Source organism: Belonocnema kinseyi, chromosome 1 (assembly GCF_010883055.1).
Source record: "Belonocnema kinseyi isolate 2016_QV_RU_SX_M_011 chromosome 1, B_treatae_v1, whole genome shotgun sequence".
NCBI lineage: Eukaryota > Metazoa > Arthropoda > Insecta > Hymenoptera > Cynipidae > Belonocnema > Belonocnema kinseyi.
Genome location: NC_046657.1, coordinates 176,161,988 through 176,186,158, shown reverse-complemented (window position 1 = coordinate 176,186,158; position 24,171 = coordinate 176,161,988). Strand labels below are relative to the sequence as shown.

Sequence of the window (24,171 nt, the reverse complement as noted above, 5' to 3'; positions counted from 1 at the left end):
AAAATATGACAGACCACGATCTGAACCGTGATTTCTATGTTGACATCGCTTTTGTAACAAAATCTGTTGTAATTCGTTTTATTCACTGATCTTGAGCGCCTAATAGCGCTAAAACTGTCCATTTTTTTGGATTTTTCACGGATATTTCATCCTGCACTTATAACCTTAAAAATTACAAAGTTTCAGCTAAATCCACCGAAAACCATTTTCCCATACATTTAGTGCGGGGTCCTTTGTCTTTGGTTTTAAACTCTTTTTAGGAATTCGGTAAAGAATAATTTATAAAAGAAAAAAATCATTCAAAATTTTCCCATAAACTCTTAATCAATCCTGCAATATAAAAAAATATCTTAAAAGTTTCTGATTTTTCAATAAAATTTTGGTAATCTTTTAAAATCTTTTTAAGGCCATGTGACGAGAGGGTCACGACCAAACCTGGTCTTCAATTTTTCTTTCCCAACTTACGTCTAAATGAAATGAGCTATCGCTCTGAAAGTTTGGGAAATGAAATAGGAGGCAATCAAGTCCATGTCTCTGCTTTGCTCTGGTTGAAATTTTGAGAAAAATTTTGTTTTAAAGAAAAAACCAGTGGAAGTTTTCTTTCCCAACTTACGTCCAGACGGAATGAGACATCGTGTTAAAAATTTGGCACGATAAATAGAAGGCATGCAAGAATGTGTCTGGTCCTAAATAATTAGAATAGTGAAAAAAGTTTTTTTTAAATTACTATTTTGAAAATATACCGACTGTGCTGTTGTCAAACCCTGCAAGCAATTTGCAATGTTGGCAATGGGCTAGTGATGAGGTTTACATTTATCAAAGTGGGGCAAAACAACAAAAATCGCTCACGAACATTATGCACAAATAATGCAAAACTAATGTTTGCACTTGAAATGCAAATAAACATTTGGTCTGACATACGTATCAGTCTGATATCAGCTGTCAAAGCAGCACTAGCGCAGCGAGTAGACAACTTCGAACTTCTAGGGGTCTGTAGGTAAAACAGATTGCATGATTACCGTCAGAGAAAGTTAAAAGTCAAACTTCTGCTGTAAAACCATAGACATAGGAAACAAGAGACTTGGCATGCCAATGGGGGGTTGATGCAATGAGGGGGGGAGGTCCGCCACCTTTTGATGTCCCGCGACAAACATGGTAGCGTCCACATGTTTATATTTTCATGCACAGTTTGTCAGCAAAAATGCTCGTGCGCATAATAAAAATGGCACATCGTAAGATGACGGCTCTCCCCCCTCCCGTGAATTCAAACCCGCTCGCCCAAATTAGGATGGCATGCCTAGTCCCGTGTTTCCTATGTCCATGCATAAATGTTTCCGTCGATAATCATTATTTGCATAAATAAACTTTTTTCTTCCTCCAACTCTTTGCAAGGCCACAAACGATCTTTTAATATTTATTAAAATTTCCCGGAAAAAATTTCCGCGTTATTTAAACTTTTATTTTTCAATATGGGTGAAAAAATATTGATCTTAGGGCTGACTTGACCAGCTGTTATACCCATCACACGGCCTTAATATGAATGTCCAATAAAAATGTAAATTTTTAATTCAAGAAAATAGTTTAATTTTTAATGAAATAATTAATATAAATATTTATGTTAAGTTTCTACCAAGAAAAATAATCTTCTACCAAGAAACAAGACTTTTTAATACACGAATGTTTAACCAAATAATAGAATTTTTAACTAAAAAAAGTGCAAACATCAATAAATTAGTTTAACTATAAGTTTAAAAATCCATTTTTGAAAAACGACTTTTGAAACGGAAAATATTTAAATTTGCAATCAAATTAATCTTCAACTACAAATGTGAATTTTTATTTAAGAAGATTAAGTTTAAACTAAAACACAACCAATTTTCTACAAACTACTTACATTTTTCTCGGAAGAAATTAATTTTGAACTAAGTAAATTAGTTTTTAACCAAGAAATATATTAAAATATAGTATTTTTATGTATGTTATATATATATATATATATAATTTTCTAACTAAAAAGACGAATATTATACAAATAAGGTTGAAACAATTTCAATTTTATGAAAGATTTTTTGTAATCTTCGAATTTTAGAGCTATAAACTCTATGGAAAATTTCTAAAATGGAACAAACAGGGACAACAGCTTAATTTCATTGCGGAGAATCCTTAAATATCTCAGGTACGTCAGCTTTCGAAGATATAATCCCAGGCGAGAAAAAGCAAGCGAGGGGTATCGCGCTGGGGGTAACCTTAGCAGGTCATAGTGCGAGTCGGGCATTTGCCCTTCATCGACCCTAGTAAAACTCACAAGGCAGACTCCCTGGAGCGCTGTGAATTGCACGTAAATCATAACCCTTTCATTATTACGAGATGCAAACCAGTTAAAAAACTGAACTCAGGAAGTCATGGTTTGATTCAGTTTTAATTAGCAGAATTAGTTTATTTATTGGCATAATTTGAAGAAATTGTGAAAAAGATTCATGAAAATCGGTGAATATTTATAGTAATTATGGAAACAATTAACTATATACAAAAGTGTACCCTTTGCCGAAAACTTGACATTGAAATTATTTAAACAAATTTCATTTATTTAAATAATTGAAAATTAATGAAATAGTCTTAATAAATATTCCACTATACCAATAGTAATAATTTTTAGATTAAAAACAAATGTTCAAAAACAAAATTATAGAAACAAATTCCATTTGTTTAATAATTGAAAATTAATTAAACAATGATGAAAAATATTCAACCGGATGAATATTAATAATTTTATGTAAAAAAATGCCAGAATACAGTGCTCAAAAGGTCGATTTCATGAAGAATTAACATTTTTGGTAACAAGGGTAGTTTTCAGGTACTCGTGGGGGTGTTTAAGGGTGTCAAACCCATATGTCTGATACGTAAAATTCTTCGTTGGATAATGCTAACACTCTACAGGTCCTCATACTTTCCGTCACATTTTTCAAACCCTAAAAAATTATTACGAAAACTCAAAAGTGACTTTTCCCCATGAATTTTGCATGGGAAACTTCAAGTCAAAACCGGCGCCTGTTATAATAAAAAATTAGGGAATTTCTTTTTTCGGATTTGGAATGAAATGGGGAGGGGGGGGGGGGTCGTTGCCTCTAAACAACATTTTTCAATCCACCCTTATACAACCATAAGCATAATTTTACGCATTCAAGTTTACATTGCTTTCTTTTAAGTTATCGAAAAAAACTTCTTAATTACAAATTTTTGAAACAAGTACAAATGTATTAAACATATTTATTAAAGGTTTAAAAATCATACTATTATTCATGTATGGGTATGTGTAAATATACAAAGGTGTGAAAATCTGCAATTGAACAATGCTGTTACATGTTTGACAAATATCAATCGTAATGATTTTGTCCATTTATATTTGAATAAAAGATTTACCACTAATGTCTTAAAGCTTAATTTTTGTTTTAATTAAATACGTACATTTATTAAGACTTATTATTCGCAGTTATTTAGTAAGACTTCTTAATCAGTACTATTCAACAGAATACTGATAATTCAGATTGAGAGAGTAGTAAAAAGAGAATTAATAAACTACAATTGTGCCCTCCCAGAAGATGTGCAAGTTTGTTATTAATCACTGTTTTATCTGACTCGAAGTTTTTGATTCCTTCGTAAACAACAGCATTAAATATAACAGAATAAAACATTGGACTGGGAAACAGGCTAGATTTATCCTTGACTTTCTCTCGATAAAAAGAACGCTTCTGTTTCTATGTGGAATATTTATTAAGATTATTTCATTAATTTTCAATTATTTGAATAAATGGAATTTGTTTAAATAATTTAATTATCAAGTTTTCGGCAAAGGGTACACTTTTGTATATAGTTCAATGTTTCCATAATTACTGTAAATATTAACCGATTTTCATGAATCTTTTTCTCAATTTCTTCAAATTATGCCAATAAACTAATTCTGCTAATTAAAACTGAAGCAAACCATAACTTCCCGAGTTCAGTTTTTTTAACTGGTCTGCATCTCATAAGAATGAAAGAGTCATGATTTACGAGCAATTCATAGCGCTCCAGGGAGTTTGCCTCGTGAGTTTTACGAGGGTCGATGAAGAGTGCCTCGAGAATCCACATACGGCTACATTGAGTGTCACTGACATTTTTCTCCATTGTTCTCTCCCACTTTATTGTGAAACAAAATATAAACATTGTATCCAAAAACCGGCTGTTGCCGCCGAGGCACCAATATTTAGATGACATGGGCTGAATTTTGTATCCACAATAAAGTTGGTCATTTGATCGCCGTTGTTTGAATGGAAAAAATTGTAAACCTTCAAATTTGAATCAGAAGTGTTGTGTATAATGCAGAAAAGTTGACATTTTGGACAAAATCGAGTGCGAAGCACGAGATACGTGATGAGAATGTGTTCGTTAAAGCCGAAAGAGCTTTAATAAAAGAGAGTTCACAGTCACAAAATTACAGTTGTCGATCCGTTGGCCTTTGATTTCACAAGTTCTGTGCACGAATGCGGGAGAAATGCAAAGACCGAGCGCGTACTGCGAGAGCCAACAGTCGCGCGCCGTAGGTGTGCTGAAACTCTCCAGCTAAGCTCTTTTAACAAAAGAGAATTCACAATCAGAAAATTACAGTGGTGGAAGTTTTGAGTCTAGATTTTAAAACTTTGCGCAAGAATATGCAAAAATATAAAGACCGAGAGCGTAGCGCGAGATAAATACATAATCGATCGCGAAACCCAACAGTCGCACGCTCAAACTTGCGAGCGAAGCGAGCCGAGCGCGTAGCGTGTGATGAGAATGTGCCCGCTTAGCGGGCAGATTTTTAAATTTATAATTGTAGCTAATAAATAAAATTAATAATATTTAAGACCTCAAAAACCAAATTCTTCCACAAACCCAGAAGAATCAATAAAAATATATCTCTTATCTTCAATATGAATGTAATAATCATTAACTCGATTTTGTCCAAAATGTGAACTTTTCTACATTATGTTCAACACTATTATATCCAATGTATATTACATTTATTTCGGTACCCTGACCTGGGATTACTTACTCAGATATTGCAAAAAAATACACATTTTATTCATCATGATTGCGTTAATATTTGTCTTTTATTTTTTTTTCAGATACTCAGAAAAATATGAAATTTCAATAAATTTATATTATTACGATTTATAATATCCATTGGTATCGAATCATACGCATTTAATTTATTTAGTTTCAACGTTATTTTTCACGGTTTAAACTAAAAAAATACGCATACACATGCTAGCTTAAAGTGGTTCTAAGCAAATTTGTAGACATAATTTAGGCGCAAAATCCTGTTAAATAAAATGTTATTGTAACAAATTTGGCGATCTTTTTTGCTTGAACAGCTTTTGTCTCCAACGTTTTGAATTTTTATCCAAAATCGCTGGTTAACGAACTCGATATTCCTGTTTAGTCCTTAAAATTGTGCGCCAAAGTACAATCCAATCTGACTAGTCCTTCAAAATTTATCCGGCATGCAGCCGACACTTTCGCAAAACCGGTTTTTTTCGAATTCAGGGGGGTCTCGAAACGTTGAGATTGAGAGAAATCCGCAATAGTCAGTTTTCACATAAAAACAATACCTTCTCCCCATGATAAGAATGTAATAATTTTTATTGAGTATCTATTAACATATAGTTGGCATTGATTAAAATTAAATGTGAAATAATATAAGTTTCATTTTAATCATTAATTAAAAAATTAAATTATGCTATGAATGCGGTAACCACATCTTGAAACAAACGAATAGAAAAAAGGCTATGATTACTGTATTGAAGGCTTCGCTTAACTAATAATGAAATATAAAGCGTTCACATGAACGCACTAACACAATAAATGGGATCAAACTTATGAAGAACCTTGGCTGTCCGAAACATACCCCCCCCCCCCCCCCCCCCCCCCCCCAGAATGTTTAGTACATTATTAGAAATTAAGGTGTAAGGATCAATTCATAAGCAATGTTTTTTCTATTTTTACGCATGGGAAAATTTTTATTTAGAAATAAATATAGGCAGAACCTAATAATTACTACATATTTCAGGCTTGTAAGTAAATTTGCTCTCTTTATACAAGGATTTAGGAAACCACTTGCCCTACAACCATCTACCATTTTGAAAGTATCTTATCAATTTGCAAAACGTTGAAATGGTTATAATTGACTTTGTTATGTTTTAGAATCATTAAACAAAAGGTTCATTTTATTATCATAGTCTTGGCGATTTATTACAACAATTATATTTCCTTTATCGGCTTTGGTTACTAGAATATTCTTGTTCTCACTCATGAAACAAAAATTATTTCCGATTCCTTATCACCTCATCCTCATAACATAAAAAACTCAACCGAATTCAAAGAAAAAATCAAAAATATTTAAACAGCGGATAATCATAGTATGGTATAACTTGACGTCACATCGCTCTTCACTAATGTTACTTTAGAACTTGTTCTAAAAAGCAAATTCCTTTCGAGAAATTCAAGAAAGATACTAACGACAATATCAAAATAGACAATACTAGGTACTTTGAAACAATGTAATGTTGTATACAGAATTTCCTGTCGTTGTGGAAAATCTTACATTGGCCAATCGAAACGTCCGCTACGAATGATGAGTTAAAGAACATAAAAATAACATTAGTTTAGATTAAAAATATCATGAGACTCATCAGTCAACACTTAACGCAAGAAGAACACCTAGGTGACTCTAGTTTTATATAATGGAATGAGGTAGAAATTTGATGCATTGTAATTCTTGATCTGTGCGTTCACAAAGTTCCTAAGGGGCCGTTCACATATTACGTAATACAATTTTCAACTAATTTTTGACACCCCCCCCCCCCCCCCCCCCCCCCAGTAACGTAAGAAATATTGATTTCGCTATTTTGCAGCGTTTCAAACAGTGCGCACCCTAATATCACTCACAGAATATTCAAATATTACCGTCAGAGGTTTTCTACATTAATAATTTCAAACTCGGAACAATTAGTTTATAAAATATTGATTTATTGTTGCACGAGAAACAAAAAAAAAGGGATATACAAAACGCCAATATCAACACAATTCCTTGCCAACATAAACCTAATAAAAGCCATGCTAAAATTTGAATCGATTATCGCATAAACTTAACGCAGTTGATGAACCCTTCCCCCATGCAACACTTCGTAACAAATCAACCCCCCCCCTCCTGGCGCGTTACGTGATATGTGAACGGCCCTTAAGATGGAGACTGGACATACCAATCCGTCGTAACTAAACGAATCTACTAACTTTTATCACAACTTTAACAATAGTTACACCATTTTTTGGTTTTTTTGGTTTTTTTCACTATTTTGAAAATGCTGTAAGGTGTAAAGACCAAGTCATAGTTCGTAAAAAAATGTATCTGTGTATACGCGATATTTTCATTAGTTATACTCCCCGCCGGTTCGCCTTTATAAAGGGCGGTGAGGCCCGACCGGGCCTAATGATTCGAAACATTCTCGGCAGAAAATTCGTGGCGCAGGCAATTTTTTTGTCAAAGAATAAATGAAATCATGAATTTTTATTAAACGTATTTTTATTTTCCATTTTCGCCAAGGGCATTTGAATCAAACCGCTTAAAGGAAATATGTACGTGGTTTTCGCACGCTGAACGTGGGCATACGATTCCTATGTGCGATGCGCTTGGGCAATGGGAATCTGATCTTACCATCATGGAATTGTTTCACCTGTGATCTTCTGCACTGACTCGCCTTAACTATCTCAACCTTGATGATTTGGATAGAATGGGCACGAGCACGATGTCTTGCACCCATGTCGCGGTAGCATTGCGTTACTGCTCCACTCACAGACAAGTCTCGATACTCTCGATACATGTTATGCGTGCCAGACCTTGAATCATACCTCAGCCAAATTCCGAAATTCTTGATTTTATTTGGTGTTTTTTCGGGAATCTAAAAAGGTTAATGAACAAAAATATTTAGAATATAAGAATAAGCGTCGTTGAAATGTTTTATTTGGAGAGTAAGTTCAATTTTCAAGCTTTTTTTGTGAACGTGTGTTTCACTAACAATGTTTTCCAAAATTGCCATTGTTCTTAAATTTAAGGCCACGTATTACTCACCCGCCATAGGTTTTTATAAATACAAAACATTAGGGCCACACATACGTTCTTTAGTAATTTTTATTTGATTTCCGTTTTCATTCGATTCATTATTTCGGGTGAACGCGAGTTGTCCCGAAAAAAAATCGGATAAGTAAGAGTCTGGTACATATTACATGACCTTCAAATGAGTTTTCCCAAACACTAACGTGTTAAAACATTAGCTGCAGTTGACTTGCGCCCTATGGTCAGAATCGAGGGGGTGCTTAGCCAAAAATAGTAGTCCTCTCTCTCTTCCCCCACCACTCGAGTGGCGAACCTGACCTGAGAGGGACAGGGATTGATAATTTAAATAATTACGAATAGATTTAAAAAAAGATTACATAAAATTTCAAAATATTATTTTAGTAGATTTCTCAATCGCTTAAAAAGATTTCAGATTCCAAAAGATTTAAAATATTTCAGAAATATTTCAAAGATTTCAAAGGTTTTCAATACATTTTGCGAAGATTTTAAAGAATTCACAAGAATTTAATTTTTGTTTTTTAATGTCAGATTTCAAAACATAAAATATTTGAAAATATTCCAGAAGATATCAAAAATTCAAACCGATTTCAAAGATCAGAAATATTTTAAAGATATTGCAAACATTTCACAAAGATTTGCGACGACTAACAAATCCCAAATAAAATTTCCGAAACTGTCAAATTCCCGAATTTAAAAAATCCAGAAAAATAAAAATCTCCAAATAGTGGAATTCACATGGTAAAAGCCCCCAATAATAAAATACCAAAATAATAAAACTTCCGAATTTAGACAATTAATTTGTTTATAAATAACATTTATTGATTAATAGGACAATAATCAATTATTTTTTATGCTTAAAGTTTCTGAAATTACTGTCTGAATTTAAAATAACAATAATTGAAAGAAATTTTCATCAAGAAATATATACGTTGATCAATTATTATTTTAAATTCAAACAATAATTTTATAAACTTTGAACATTGAAAATTAGGTTTTGGATTAAAATATTAGTATATTGTATTTTTGAAAAATATTTAATATTTTTAAAAAAATTGTTTAAATTTGGGAATTTCATAAATCGAAAATTTTCTATTTCGGATTTTATTACAATTCGGAAACTTATGGATTTATTTTACTGGTCAGCTTTTCCCTGGATTGACGATTTGATATTATTAACTTGATACTATTGCCTGTTTATTATTCACAATATATATTTCCCTAAAAAATTTGAACGCGCCAGGAGAGAAGTATTAATTACTATAGTAGAATACGCATCCAGTCCTAACCCTGGAAAAGTGCAAAGGGAAAATATAGAGAATTTAGAGGTGCAGGAAAATGAGTGAAGCGACGAGTGGAAAGGGAAAGAAGGAACGGAGGACGAGGACGCAAGTCACCGGCAGCGAAAACTTTTCAGAGACCGGATTTGTATTAAGACATAAAAAATGCCACATGCGATTCTAGACTTCACGTAAAATAAGGTTTCAGTGTGGCATTACCTGTTTCACAGATACGATTTCACCAGTAGATTTTTTAAACTTTTTCAACTGACGGAGAAAATACCAAAATCTTGATTTGGCGACAATAAGATCTGGAGAAAAGATCCTCATCTTATACAATGGAGTTGTTTTTTCTTTCTCTGTAGGCAGTTTTCGCCCGATCACTTCGTACTCCTTCAACTGCAATAAATGGACGGTTCAGATCAATATTGATTCATTCATGTAGGCAAATGAAATCCTAAAAACAATTTTGTTTTAGTTGTAAACTTTGCACTAGTTTTCTGTAATATTTTTGCAAAATATCCTATTCAATACGCATACTGAAAATCTTTCGATGCGTCTGTCACGTTAAACATGCCTTAAAAGTACAATACAAGACAAGTAAAGAACTTAACGTTCCCGAACTTTAAGAAACAAGCCATGGATCAAACTTTGAAAAGGGTTTCGCCTCTTAACAACTTTACAAGCTGCATAGAAGTTTGTGAAGACGCATCATTAATTTGACTTTACGGTGTATAAGTGTGCACTTGGTGTTAACAATAAATTTTATTTGAAATATGATGTAAGATTTGCACCAAGTCTTCAGAAGGAGGTTCGACTATAGGTATGAAATGAACTGTCTGTTGTAACATTATTACAAAATATTTGCGACAGCATAGGCCCATTTATAGGCCTCGGAGCCACTAAAAGCTCTAAAAAAATCGCTATAGTTGCATAAAAGTACGAAAAGTTGCGATAAATAGTAATAAGTGATTGCTAAAATATTTACCACTTTAGATGAGATCAAAAATTTAGAACTACAGTTCAGCTCCGATAACTTGCCATCCGAAAAGTGTAAACTCCCCTTAAAACGTTATCAAACGTACGGCACGCACACTAATTTGGGTTCTTCCACTAAGTATGCTATTTTGCTTATGAGTTACGCATCCGCGCACCTAATATCCTGCTACTAGAGGGGGCATCCGATAAGACCGCAATTCCTTGAATTTTCCGCCCCTACAGTCCTGAAGTTGGACTCTACACACTTTGCTGTCCCCTCCCCACCAAAAAAAAGGTTTAAACTTGAATTATGTACACGTGGTATAAACTTGAATAATGTACACGTAAAGAGGTAATAAATAAATAATTACCATAATAAATACTGAAAGAAATAAGAGGTAAATAGGGCGATTCAATTTTAATTCGTGAATAATTGAATAAAATCAGACGAATTCAACAGTCCTTAATTAATATGACATAAGTAACATGATATAGATACACCCAAACAATTAAAGCCACCGACAGTCCGGCGAAACCTTCAGAGTCTCTTGAAGACACAAAGTGATCCAAAGGTGAGATCATTCTGCATCTATCTTGCAAGTGCCTTGACATATCTTTGGCACGCTGGTATGGCTTTAAGGTTACGAACCAGTGCTAGCTTCGCCCCTCTGAGAGCACCGATCACAAGAACAATTACTTCAACCGAAGATTTTGGGTACAGTCGTTGTTGCTCCCTTTTGAGGCCTTGATGCCTCTCCTTATAATTCTCCTTAGCAGTGATATTGTAGTCGGCCGGAGCCGAGAATTCTCACGAATATAGTTCGTTTTTGGAAGTCTTGGAGAACAATATCAGATCCCGAGTGTGCAACGGTGACGCTTATAAAGCACGGTGCTTAATAAAGCACACTTAGGGCCGCATTGTCTGTAGCAGAACTGCCAGATCGTGGATGAAATTTACCCCCACCATACCTACCGTTTGGTAGCCACAAAACAGAAGGTGCATGATTAGCACTGTAAGTTCGCGTGTAAGCCTAAAATGCATTACTAGAACTTCGGTTTTCTCAGGTATTTTGTTGCATAATGATTGCCGATCTAAAAGCTTCGGAAAACTCCGGGGCTCTTCTATTTATATCTCGATCTCCATTTGAAAGAAATTGGCGATTTTTGTTTCGCGTAATTCTTAATTTCATGCATGCGTCAATTATAAGGTTACGTTTTTCAGGTGTGTATAATATAGATATTATTACTATTGTATATATTATTAATGTTAATATTATAATTATAAAATATTATATTAATATTAATGAACAGTTAACTAAATTCTAATAGAAATAGTTAAACTTTCAACTAAAGCAATTAGTTTTCAGCAAAAAAAAAATATAATAATTTTGGAATAAAACAGATAAATTTAAAAAAAAAGGTTTTCAACAAAATAGTTAAATTTTTGAACAAAAAGTTAAATTTCCATCCAAAAAGCTGAATTGTATACTGAAAAAAAGACAATTTTAATGAAATACATGAATTTTGCACAAAAGAGATTTATTTTCTACCAAAACTAATTTTGAATACAAAAAATTAATGGTTAACCATAGTTAAATTTTCGACTTAAAAAAAAAATTCATTTTCTACTAAGACAAGCATTCAATAAAATACAAAAAATTTCAACTAAATCGAACCTTTTTCAATGAAACATAGCGTAGTTAAAAAAAATTAATTTTTAACTAAATACAAAAAGAATTTTCTACAAAATAGTTAAATTTTCAGAAAAAAATTTTTTCCAACTAAATTGATGAATCAACTAAAAAAAAACTAAATTTTTAACAAAGCAGTTCCACTTTCAAAAAGAAAATATGAAAAAATCGTTCAAATTCTTTTAAATCGCTTTAAATTATTGAAATGAATTGAAAATTCCTTGGAATGTTTTAACCCTTTGCGGCATGGTGGGAATACCGTAATCCCACCTTTTTTCATATCATTTTTTGCGATTTCAGAGTAGTTTTTATTGGATTTTACACAGGTTTTTAAAAATTTTTATGCTCTCAGGATGATAGAAAATTGAAATTTTTGTGCGAAGGGTCTAAGTTTTTTAAATAATTTGTTAATACTTATAAACAAAGATGAAAAAATCCTTTTTTGTTGAGAAAATTCAATATTGAAAAAACTTTCTATTATATCCTTATGAAAATGGGTGCTTAAGGGTTTTTGGGGTCGCTGAATACGAATCTGGACTTAGATTTAAAAATTCAAAATGGCGGATCCAATATGGCTGCCGAAATTGGGGATATTTTTGGATTTTATCTGAAAATTGGTATACAGGGGTTTTTGGGGTCAGTGATCACGATTATGAACTCAGATTTTGGAAACTTAAAATGGTGGATCCAAGATGGCGCCCGAAACTTGGAATATTTTTGGATTTTTTTCTGAAAATTGGTAAACAGAGGTTTTCGGGGTCGCTGATCACGAATCTGAAATCAGACTTTGAAAATCCAAAATGAAGGATACAATATGTCGGTCAAAATAATAAAGTTTTCCGGATTTTTGTAAAAATTAGTGTACAAGGATTCTTGGAGTCACTGATCACAAATCTGAATTTAGATTTTGAAAATTCAGAAAATTGGTACTAATCCATGTTTTAGGTGAGTAGGTGTATATTTTTTCAAATCTTAATATTCTAAATATTTGTCATTTTGAATACAGATTTAAGATCAGCGACCCCCTGCCTGTGTCAACTTTCAAAAAACAATTTAGAAATATTTTGAATTTTGGCCCGCCATTTTTGATGTTCAAAATCTAAGTTCAGATTTGTGATATTGGATCCACCATTTTAAATTTTCTAAATTTGAGTTCAGATTCATGGTCCCAAAAACCCCCGTATACCAATTTTCAGAAAAAAAATATGCCAAAAGTTAGCCACCATATTGGACCCGCCATTTTGAATTTTCAAAATCTGAGTTCAGATTCGTAATCTGCGACCTCAAAAATACCTATGTACCAATTTTCATGAAAACTCGTTTCCCTGAAAAATGTATGCCGGAAAGGGTTAAAATATCCTAAAAAATTTTCAATCCTTTAAAATTTCTTGAAAATTGCTTACAATTTAAAAAATACTCTAAAATATTTCAAATCCTTTAAAACATAACACTAAATTATTGAAATCAATTGAAAATGCCTTGGAATCTATTAAAATATCGTGAGATATATCAAATCCATTAAGTCTCATATTAAATTATTGTAAAAAATTAAAAATTCCTTGGAACCTTTTAAAATACTCTCAAATATTTTGAAACCTTCAAAATCTTTTTAAAGACCTTGACATCTTTTAAAGATTTCTAAAGTACTTTGAAAATTTTTTAAATAACCCTGCTAAAGTTGTTAAAATTCTTTGAAATATCCTTAAATTGTAAAAATAACTTGAAAATTCCTTGACATCTTTTAAAACATCCTGAAATATGTAGAATCCTTTAAAATCTTTTGAAATCTCTTGAAATTTTTTAAAGCTCTTGAAAATTCCTTGAAATTTTAAAACTACCCTGAAGTATTTCAAATCCTTCAAAATCTCATACTAAATTATTAAAATCATTTGAACATTACTTGGAATCTATTAAAATATCCTAAAATATATAAAATCTTTTAAAATATCATATTAAATTACTGTAATCAATTGAAAATTCCTTGGAAGCTTTTAAAATTCTCTAAAAATGTTCAAATCCTTCCAAATTTTTTTAATTGTTTGAAATTCCTTTAAATTATAAAAATAAGTTGAAAAATTCCTTGACATCTTTTAAAATATCCCCAAATATTTGAAATCCTTAAAAATCTTTTAAAATCTCTTGAAATTTTTCAAAGCTCTTGAGAATTTCTTACAATTTTAAAAATACCCTGAAATATTTCATATCCTTTAAAATCTCATACTAAATTATTGAAATCAATTAAAAATGCCTTGGAATCTATTTTTATTCTTTGAAATTTTTAACGATTTTATATATTTGAGGACGTTTTAAAAGATGTCAATCAATTTTCAATTTATTTTCATATATTAAAGGAATTTCAAAGAGTTAACAAATTTTTAGAAGTGTTATTTTTAGAAATTACAAAGTACTTTAGAAATATTAAAAAAAAAGTTCTAGGTATCTCAAAAGATTTTTAAGGATTTCAAAAATTTGAGAATTTTATATTGATTTGTTGTGAGCAAATTTTAACAAATATTTGGTTTATTTACTGAGTTTTAATTAGCATTTTAGTCCTGAAACTCATTATGCTGTTTCATTTAACACTTAACTTTTAATTGTTTCATTGCTTTGTTGTTGCATTTTTTTCATGTTTGTAAGCTCTTAATTTGTAAATATTGTAAATATTTTGTTCTGATCGTAGACGATATAATCCTTCAAAATTTTCAACTAAATAAATATTACAAAAATTAAGTTTTTTATTATTTAGTTTAAAAGCGGTCATATATCATTTTCCAATTCAAAATATGAGACACATATTTTTTTAGTTTATCATCAATTATTTTTTCACGAACTCAAGCGAATTATGAAAAAAATTACAACATTTTTTTTCAAAAAGTTGTATCTCCAATTATTTTGAGTAAGTTGAAAATTTCTTCAAATTGCCAAAACAACGTTAATTTTTAGAAAAACTGAAGAATGTATTTTACGAAAAAGACCATCTTTAATTTTTTCCTTGAGATTTTTCGGATTAATATTAATATGAAGAAGATCCTGTGAATTTCGTTATCGTTGAACTAAGTAGGAAAATTGTTTTTAAAAATTCAAAAGTACTTTAGAAACCTTAAAAAAAGTTCCAGGTATTTCAAAAGATTTTGAAAAATATGAGAGAATTTTAAAAGATTCCAAGGAATTTTCAATTGATTACATAAATTTAATACGAGATTTTAAAGGATTTGAAATATTCCAGGGTATTTTTAAAATTTTAAGGAATTTTTAAGGGCATGTGATACTTACAGTAATTGTTTTTTAATAATTATGTCAATATTTTAATATTATTAATTTCTATAATTATTTTCCGGACAATTTTTCCTACAATTTCAAAAAAAAATGTTATAGGAAATTATTTACAGACCCATAATGATTTTCTTTTAATACTTCTTAGTTACTTTTTCCTTTTTTACACTAATTGAGAATTTAAAAACGGTACGACTGTTCTGGAATTTTGTATTACTATACCATACAACAATTCATATTTAATATATCTATTTATATACGCATATGTAAACATACAAAATATATTTTTGAAATAATTCATTTTTATTAATGCTATTTCAATTGAAACGAATGCCATGCTTCACAGGACACAAGGTATGCCCCCTCCGTAGATAAGCATATTAACAGTCCAGAAGTTTATACTCGGCCTTTTATATATTCAGTTGGAAAAACTATTGAAAAGCCGATTTCTTAAATTGCGTATCTGTCATTGCAGATTGAGATTTTTTAAATTGAATGGGCCTGCGACTATGTGAATTGATCAGTTTCTCAAATGGTTTCAATATGTAATATACTACTATAGCCATTTCAGACAAAGTCATGTGCTGTCTGTTTACCTACCTTTGAATGCGATCTACTTTTTTGAGTTTAGGCTGCCATGTTTCATATGATTTTTAAAATGTATATATTTTTGAGCAATTAAGAGAAATCATACGCTAGGCAACTATGTTCTTTAGATAGATAGATCTATATAAAAGGTCTACATATATATCTAAATAATAGATATATAATAGAGTTTTAGAGGATGCATTTGCGGTTTATAGGCATGTGAAAAAAATGAGTAAAATTCTGTTAGAAACTGATCGGTAGAAATCTGGAATTCCAATGACAGATACGCTATTCAAACGACGCTGAAACCCATTCAGAGCAAGTGGATGAATGTTTGTTTCCTGGATAACACATAATTTATTCATATTTTTTCTAAACATTATACAACAATAACAAGTTATATAATTTACAACAATTATAAGTTTTAAAATAATATCCATTACTTAATAAAAACAACAAAAAACAGAATTGAATATAAAATATCAAATCTCAGAATATAGATCTAAGTATTCAATCTTGCTAACATTCAGCTGTATGTTTTCTTGATTTTCTCTCGAGTTGTTGGATACTGTTACTCTTACTATTACTAAAAAATACTTTTTCCTGGTTTGTGGAAAAGGCATTACATTTTGATGCATTAAGGGCGTCACCTGTTTTTTTGCTGGAAAAATTGTATTTTTCTACAAAAACCTATTAGAATCTTTAACTGAACGATAAATGAAGCGATTTGACCAGACAGAAGTTTTAAATTATTGTTACTTTTGTAACTATGATAACTTAAACATGGTTATGTCACGATATCAGAATAACCAGATTTAACTCACCGTTGAGTTGCTTCTGAACATACAAACGGTCAGGACACTCCTTTGACAGGTCACAAAAATAATTTGATCAAAATCCTACCCTTTTCCAACGTTTCGTGGGGGCGGGAAGGCAGCTCTATGACTATTAAGAATAAGGTTGGTCAAATCACTACCCATTTCCAATTTCTCGTTAAATATGATCATTGTGATATATCGTGACAGACCCATATTTGAGACATCATAGTAACAAAAGTAACAATAATTTTTGCCTCATCAAACCGATTCATTTATCATTCAACTAAAGATTCTAATACTTTTTTGCCACAAAAAAAAGATTTTTCCTATCAAAATAGAGGTGGCGCCCCTATTCTGCAATCTAACCGAATCTTTTTTAATTTTTAATAAAAAATCATAATATAACAAATTCATATCCGTTACGATCTTCCATAAATTCTCTTTTGCATTTTTTTCCAAAATCACAAACTTTTTCTAACCAAAAAAATGATCAAACTTCATTTATCTGATGTGCCACCACTCTGATATTGAACGAACAGAAGCAGAATGCTTCTAAAGTTCTGCTGTTCAACCCAAGAACCTAATAAATGCATTGGCCGGATATGTTATTTCCCCGAGAATGCCAAAAATAAAGAATTACTTATGGAGCAAAAACATCTGAATCGATACAATCTATATACTAACAACGATTGCAATATCAAGAGTTACTAGCTATCAGCAGCACGTGGTGTGATGGCCATTGTCATTTAGATTATACTGTAAGAGGTTAAATTTACAGGAGGGCACTAATTATACAGACCGTGAATAATAGTATAAAAACATGAGTCCCATCAAAATTGTGTTTAGCCACTGGTAAAAGCCGAGAAAAATACTTACTTCTCCTTTCGCCTTCATTTTTCCTTCCGTTCGCAGTGAAATCCAAGTAGAAAAAGACGGTTCATGCCATAGACATGAAAATTGAAGAGTCGAAGACGGCCACGCAGAATAGTCAAGATTTTATCATGATGTAATAGAGAAAGATGTGTTACCGCGCACGACCAATGAAAAAATTTCCGAAAATCCGCCATATTGAGGAATTAACTAATCAGCAGCTCCCATGCATCGCCCGGACTTTCTGTTTTCTTACGATCCGGAGGGGAATTGTCGGTTAAACTAATCCAACAGATGGCGCCACAAAAAGTAGGTCTGTCTTTTTCATTGAATTGCATTAAGAAAAAGCAAAAGTAATTGAAAACTTGATGCTGTTTCAGATAAACCAAAAAAATAGATGAAAAAATAAGTCTAACTATTACTAATTATTAAAAAAAGAAAGTCATAAAAATATGTTAGTTTAATATGAATAAAATTTAATTTTAAGATACATTTTGAAAGCAGTTCGAACTTTATATTTTTGTGATTTACTTTGCTCATATTATTGATTTTATTATCTGTTCAAGTTAAAAAAATATATTTTGTGTTAAAATTATTATGTAGCTAATTAAAAAATTAATAATATTAAAGACATTAATGACAAAAATATTTAAAACATATACATGATCAGAAGAATTAATAAAAAATATATGACGTATATTGTATATTGCGGGAATCATTTGGTAAAAAGTCAATCAAAAGACTAATAAATGAGAAAGTGGATTTCATATTATTTAATATAATGTATATATTTGTTTAAATTGAACCGAATATCATATATACATTCATACAGTGCAATCATTTATTTGATGCTGAATCTTGAAAGCTTTATCCTCGCTGCATTCAACCCTTCATAATTTTTAATTTAAAGGAGATTTTGAATTAAATAGTTAAATATATTATTGCAAAGCTCATTTCTAAATTGAACAGACTATAAACTATTAAACTCTATAAACAAACGTACCGTACTCATGACGGAAAGTAGGAGGAAATTCACTTTTTTCTTTCAGTTTGACGCTCCGAAGTCTTGCCTTCTCTATTTGTTTATTAATAATTTTTCTACTCAAAGCATGGAAAAACTGAAATTTTGTACATAACAATATGTTACGCTTTGATAACTGATCAGCAAAACCTCATATTGTCTTAAATTAATGTTCAGGGACTCATAAAATACAAATAATTTGTTTATCATTCCATTTATTTGTTGAAAACAAATTTGAGAAACAAATTAACAAATAGTCCTATTATCGACAAAATTTTTTAATGCTAAAAGTGCTTCACATTAATGTAGGAATGGCATTTAATAGCAAAAATAATTTAAAAGTTTATAATAACTGTTGTTATAAGCAATTCTTGTGGCAAAATATTATTATTTGAAATTTTTAAAATTATTATTTTCTTGAAGCGCAGGAAAACTTCAAATATTCCATAAAACAATAAATATTTATTAATATTTGATAAAACATAACAATTAAAATTTTTTAAATACATTAGATAAAAGAATTCAAAATTTTGGTAATTTCGCATAAAAATTTTTTTTACACTGGAAATATTTTAAGCTGTTGGGCGAATAACGGCTAGTCACAAATATATTTAAGAAGTTAACAATAACAATTGTTATAAATCATTCTCGTGACAAAATATTCAGATGTAAGGTTTTATCAAAAATTTTATTTTCTTTAATCGCTACAATGGCTACGGATATTCCTAAAAAATGTATCTTCGGTCATATTTAGTGGAATATAACAACTTACATGTTTATAAACAATTTACATAAAAAATGTTCCAATGTTGGCAGTTTCACTTGAAAAAAGTCGGGTTTCAAACGTGATAGATTGGAAATGAATCATAACACTGCATGCTAAGATTCACTCAATTCAAAATCTTTGGACAATAACCCACCGACTTGGCCATAAAAGAAATTTTAAATTTGATAAAACCTTAAGTTTAAATATTAACTCTTCTAATATTTTTGTGACTAGTAGTCATTCGCCCAATAGCTTAAAACATTTCCAGTAAAAAAAATTCTATGCGAAAGGGCAAATATTTTATATTTGTTTATCTAATTTGTTTACAAAAATTTAAATTGTTATTTAAATTGTCATTCCTACATTAATGAGAAGCACTTTTAGCAAAAAAAAAAATTTTCACTGATAATAAGACTTTGTTTATACTTTGACTGGAAAAATTATTAATAAAAAAATAGAGGAGACAAAATTTTAGAGAGTCTAGATCTATAGAATTTAATTATCTTTAATTTAAAACCTAAAAATTCAAAATCGCAAGAAAATTAAAGGCTCTGGACATTTTTGAATGAAAAACGTGCATTTCCTCCAGCTGTGCGTCATGAGTACTGTACGTTTGTTTATAGATTTTAATAGTGTATAGTCTGTTTATTTTAGAAATGAGGTTTGCAATAATATAATTAACCATTTAAATTAAAAGCTCCTTCAAATTTAAATTTTTTAATTAAATTTTTAGGGGCTGAATGCAGCGAGAAAGAGCTTTCAAGATTAAGCAACAAATTTCAATTTAAATAAATATATACATTATATGAAATAATATTAAATCCATTTTCTCATTTATCATTTGTGTCATTGACTTTTTACCAAATGATTCCCTATAATTTTAGCAAAATAAATCACAAAAATATAAAGTTCGAACTGCTTTCACACTGTATCTCAAAATTAAATTTTATTCCTATTAAACTACATATTTTCATGACTTTATCTTTTTTTAAATATAAGTAATAGTTACTTTTATTTTTTCATATATTCTTTTTATGAGTTTATTTTTTTGTTTATTTGCAAACAGCATCAAGTTTTTAATTACTTTTGCTATTTCTTAATGCAATTCAGTGAAAAAGATAGACCTAATTTTTGTGGCGCCATCAGTTGGCTTAGTTTGACCGACATTTCCCCTCCAGATCGTAAGAAAACTACTACCCCATACACATACACGGTCGAGGCAGGGGGCTGCCAATCAGACAGTGTTGCGGGAATTCAAACTTTCAGTACTATGTAATATAATTACATTGGTATTTGCTGCTAGATGAGGAAATAAAAATTCCTATGGACGCTTTGATGTGTTTAGTAAGAACTAGGAAATACATCAGTGTAAGGGAATTGAATAGATTAGGAAAAGAATCTAACCCAGTTATTCGAATTGCTGCACGCACCGCAGCCAATAGAAAGCATATTTCTTCAATATTTATAACTTTATAAAATATATTGATAACTTTTTTTGTTATATAGTTATTTTGTTAAAATAAAAATTAAAAAAAGAATGCATTTAGTCTTATTTTCATTAATGAAATTCCATTCTACTAAAAGCAGTTTCATTCACATCGTCGGCATGGTTTTTGTACGATTGGAGTTCACATATTTTTCATTATTCAATTTGTATAGATTCTATGGCTGAAAATTTTTATAATACAGTTCATATTAAAGATTAACAAAACGATTCATACATTTTTCTGCAAGTTTTGAGCGAATAGAAAAAAAATATTACTTTATTTTCCTTGCTCTGAAATTTGATTTCGCGCAAATTCACCTGATTAATGGATTCCTCAATTAGGTATTTTCACTTCAACCATCAGCTAACTGCACTTTGTTATAAGCTGCGGGGAAAACAATGGATCAAATGCATAGAATAAGACTTTATTTCTGTAATGTCTTTGTAAATAATAATAATTATTATAATTTTATTATTTCATTGAATAGTAATTTAAACTAAAAACTATTTTTCAACTACACTTATACAGAAAAAATAGCTTTTACGAAGATATTAGCAAAATAGGGCCAAGATGAACTGAATCCAATACATTTGGTCCCTTGTTTTCGCCTCAGTAATCTACGAAGTGAAGTTAGCTGTTGATTGAAGTGAAAATACCTAATACGCCGGAGTTTTGGAAGTGCGCAGAACTGGCCGAAAATTCGTCTTCCAAGGGAGCATACTTTTCTTTATTACATCATGGATCTTATAACATTTGAGATTAACGAGAAGACCATACTCACTGCACGGTGTGCCCACTCCCATCGAAAAGTGGTGAATGGATTATAGTAATTGCTACGTCCCCTCGGTGGCGCTCGTGTGAATTCAGAACAATTCAGAATTCGAAATGAACTGGAGCAGTTCTATCGTCCGCTCAAGTTCACTGTAGCTGCAAGAATTATATTTTTTTGGCCTGATGAACTTGGCTTTACAATGGATTATCACCGATAACACAAACTACAAATGGAACCAATTCAAATCGATCATCTATCAAATGCAATAAAATTTTAAAGCCTTTTGGAATCGTTCTGATAGATTTATGATAGATCGATTGCAACAGACTTAAACATTTTATTGCATTTGATCGATGATAGATTTTATTTTGTTCAATTTTTGGTTTGTTTCATTGGTTATTATTTATGTATTTATTTCAGAAAGAGAAGTCAACATAACCTACAAATTTAGGTGAGAAATGAAGGGGGGGTCGTTTCTGTAGACAATAGTTCGTGCTATGTCCCCTATGTGGCGCTAATCTCACATTTTGTCAAATCTATTGGTACACCCCCCCCCCCCCCCCCCCCCCCCTAATACATTAGAATGGGCACATCGCGACACACTGCGAGGGGCTGGCGGCTCGAAACTAATGTCGCTTTTACATAGCTTTAATAAACACTTCACTAGCGAACCTGCAATAACTTCCAAGAACTAACAAAATTCTATTAGTTAAAAAGAGATGGCGAAATTTCTATCTCTCTTTATCCGAAGCATTTTTTAGTTCTTTGAACATATTATAGATTAGCTATTGACATACCGCCATCGACTATAGCACTGATAAGGTACTATATTAGGGTTCGTTCAGGTTTCTCACCAAGTGCACCCAGTGATCCCAGATCTGAAACGAGATGTGGTCCAATAGTATGACAGGGATATGTCCGTGTGAATATAGTAGGAGACGATATAAATAACTGGGTTGCTTGCGCAACCCATTTCTGCTCTTCTGAATTTGAAAACTCGAAGGTGCACGATTGCCGTTCGGAACACTTCGGCGGTTCTATTTATATCTGCGATTCTCATGATTTGAATACTTCACGCACCTCTTTATATGCGCAAATTTTGAGGTTATATTATTTCAAGCATAAAATATAAATGAAATAAATAATACTATTATATATATATATAAATATATACAAATATTATTAATGATAATATAATATATCTTTTGAATTTTAAACTTTTAAAACTGCAGCTTGACAAATTTTTAATTAAAAATATTTCATTTAAAAGCTCAATAATTCATACGTATAAAATAAAAACTTTTAACACCTTTTAATTTTACAATTTTTTTATCAAATTATGTTAAAATACGAAATTAAAAATAAAAATTTTTTATGACTTTAACATTTTAGAGATTTCTGATTAAAAATATAAGTTACGCTTATATTTTTGAGGTTCAAAATGATAATACTTTTGACTGAAAACATTTTAAAATGAAAGTTAAATTATTTTTATTTTAAGTTGTTCTGGATTAATATTTTTGCATTGTTATTTATAGATAAAAATTTGAGTTTACTAATTGAAAATGTTAGAAATTAACCTACTATCAAAATAGTTGAATTTTCAACTAAAAAAAGAGAAAAACAAATTTACAATGAAATAGTTACATTTTCACCCAAAAAGATGAATTTTTTAACTGAAATTAATAATCTTCAGCCAAAAACTGGAATTTTTTTATTGAATTCTAAGCCCAAAAGAATTATTTTTCAGTCAATAAGGATTTTTTTTTAAATTATTAAATTTCAAAGCCAAAAAGATGATTTTTTTTACAAAACCAAAGCTATTATTTTCAATGCTTTGAATTGAAGAATAAATCTATACATTTTTAAAATGTTAAGGACTAAATCATTTTGATCAATAAAAATGGATTAATTACAATTCTTTTTTAGTTGGAAACTTTTTAAATTATAAATTGAATTCTTTTATTTTAAGTCACTTTATATTATTAATTTTTACATTTTTATTTATAAATCCAAACTCAAATGTTTTATTGACCAATTGACAATCTTGAAAATCGAACTGTCTAACAAAACATTTTAATTTTCAACTGAAAAAAATAATAGCTTTAGTTTATCTTTTTTAACCAGAAGTCTGAATTATATCGTTTAAAAAAAAGTTTACACTGTTTTGTAAAAAAATCATCTTTTTGGCTTTGAAATTCAACAATTTAAAGAAAAATCCTTATTGATTGAAAAGTCAACTCTCGCGTAAAATTGATATATTTTTAGATGAATTCAACAGTTTTTAATTAAAAATTTAAACTTTTTTTGTTGAAAATTCATCGTTTTAGTTGTAAATGTGACTATTTGTTTGAAAATGAAAGTTTTTTTTTTAAATAATTTTTTCGGGCTTAAAATTCATTTGTTTTGTGGCAAATTTTTCTTTCTGGTTTGAAAATTTATCTGCTTTGGGAGAAATTTCTTCTTTTATGTATAAAAACT

At 30.4% G+C, this 24,171-nt stretch overlaps 1 protein-coding gene across 1 annotated transcript; it reads right to left on the bottom strand.

Annotated features, from left to right (window-relative positions):
• Window positions 1-7,579: 7,579 nt before the first annotated feature.
• LOC117167261 (60S ribosomal protein L18a) lies at window positions 7,580-17,781 on the bottom strand. Its single transcript, XM_033352070.1, has 3 exons — window positions 17,651-17,781; window positions 9,646-9,825; window positions 7,580-7,973 (listed from the first exon to the last, which is right to left on the bottom strand). The coding sequence occupies exons 1-3, from the start codon at window positions 17,666-17,668 to the stop codon at window positions 7,638-7,640; spliced, it is 534 nt and encodes a 177-aa protein (XP_033207961.1). The 5' UTR covers window positions 17,669-17,781; the 3' UTR covers window positions 7,580-7,637.
• Window positions 17,782-24,171: the final 6,390 nt, after the last annotated feature.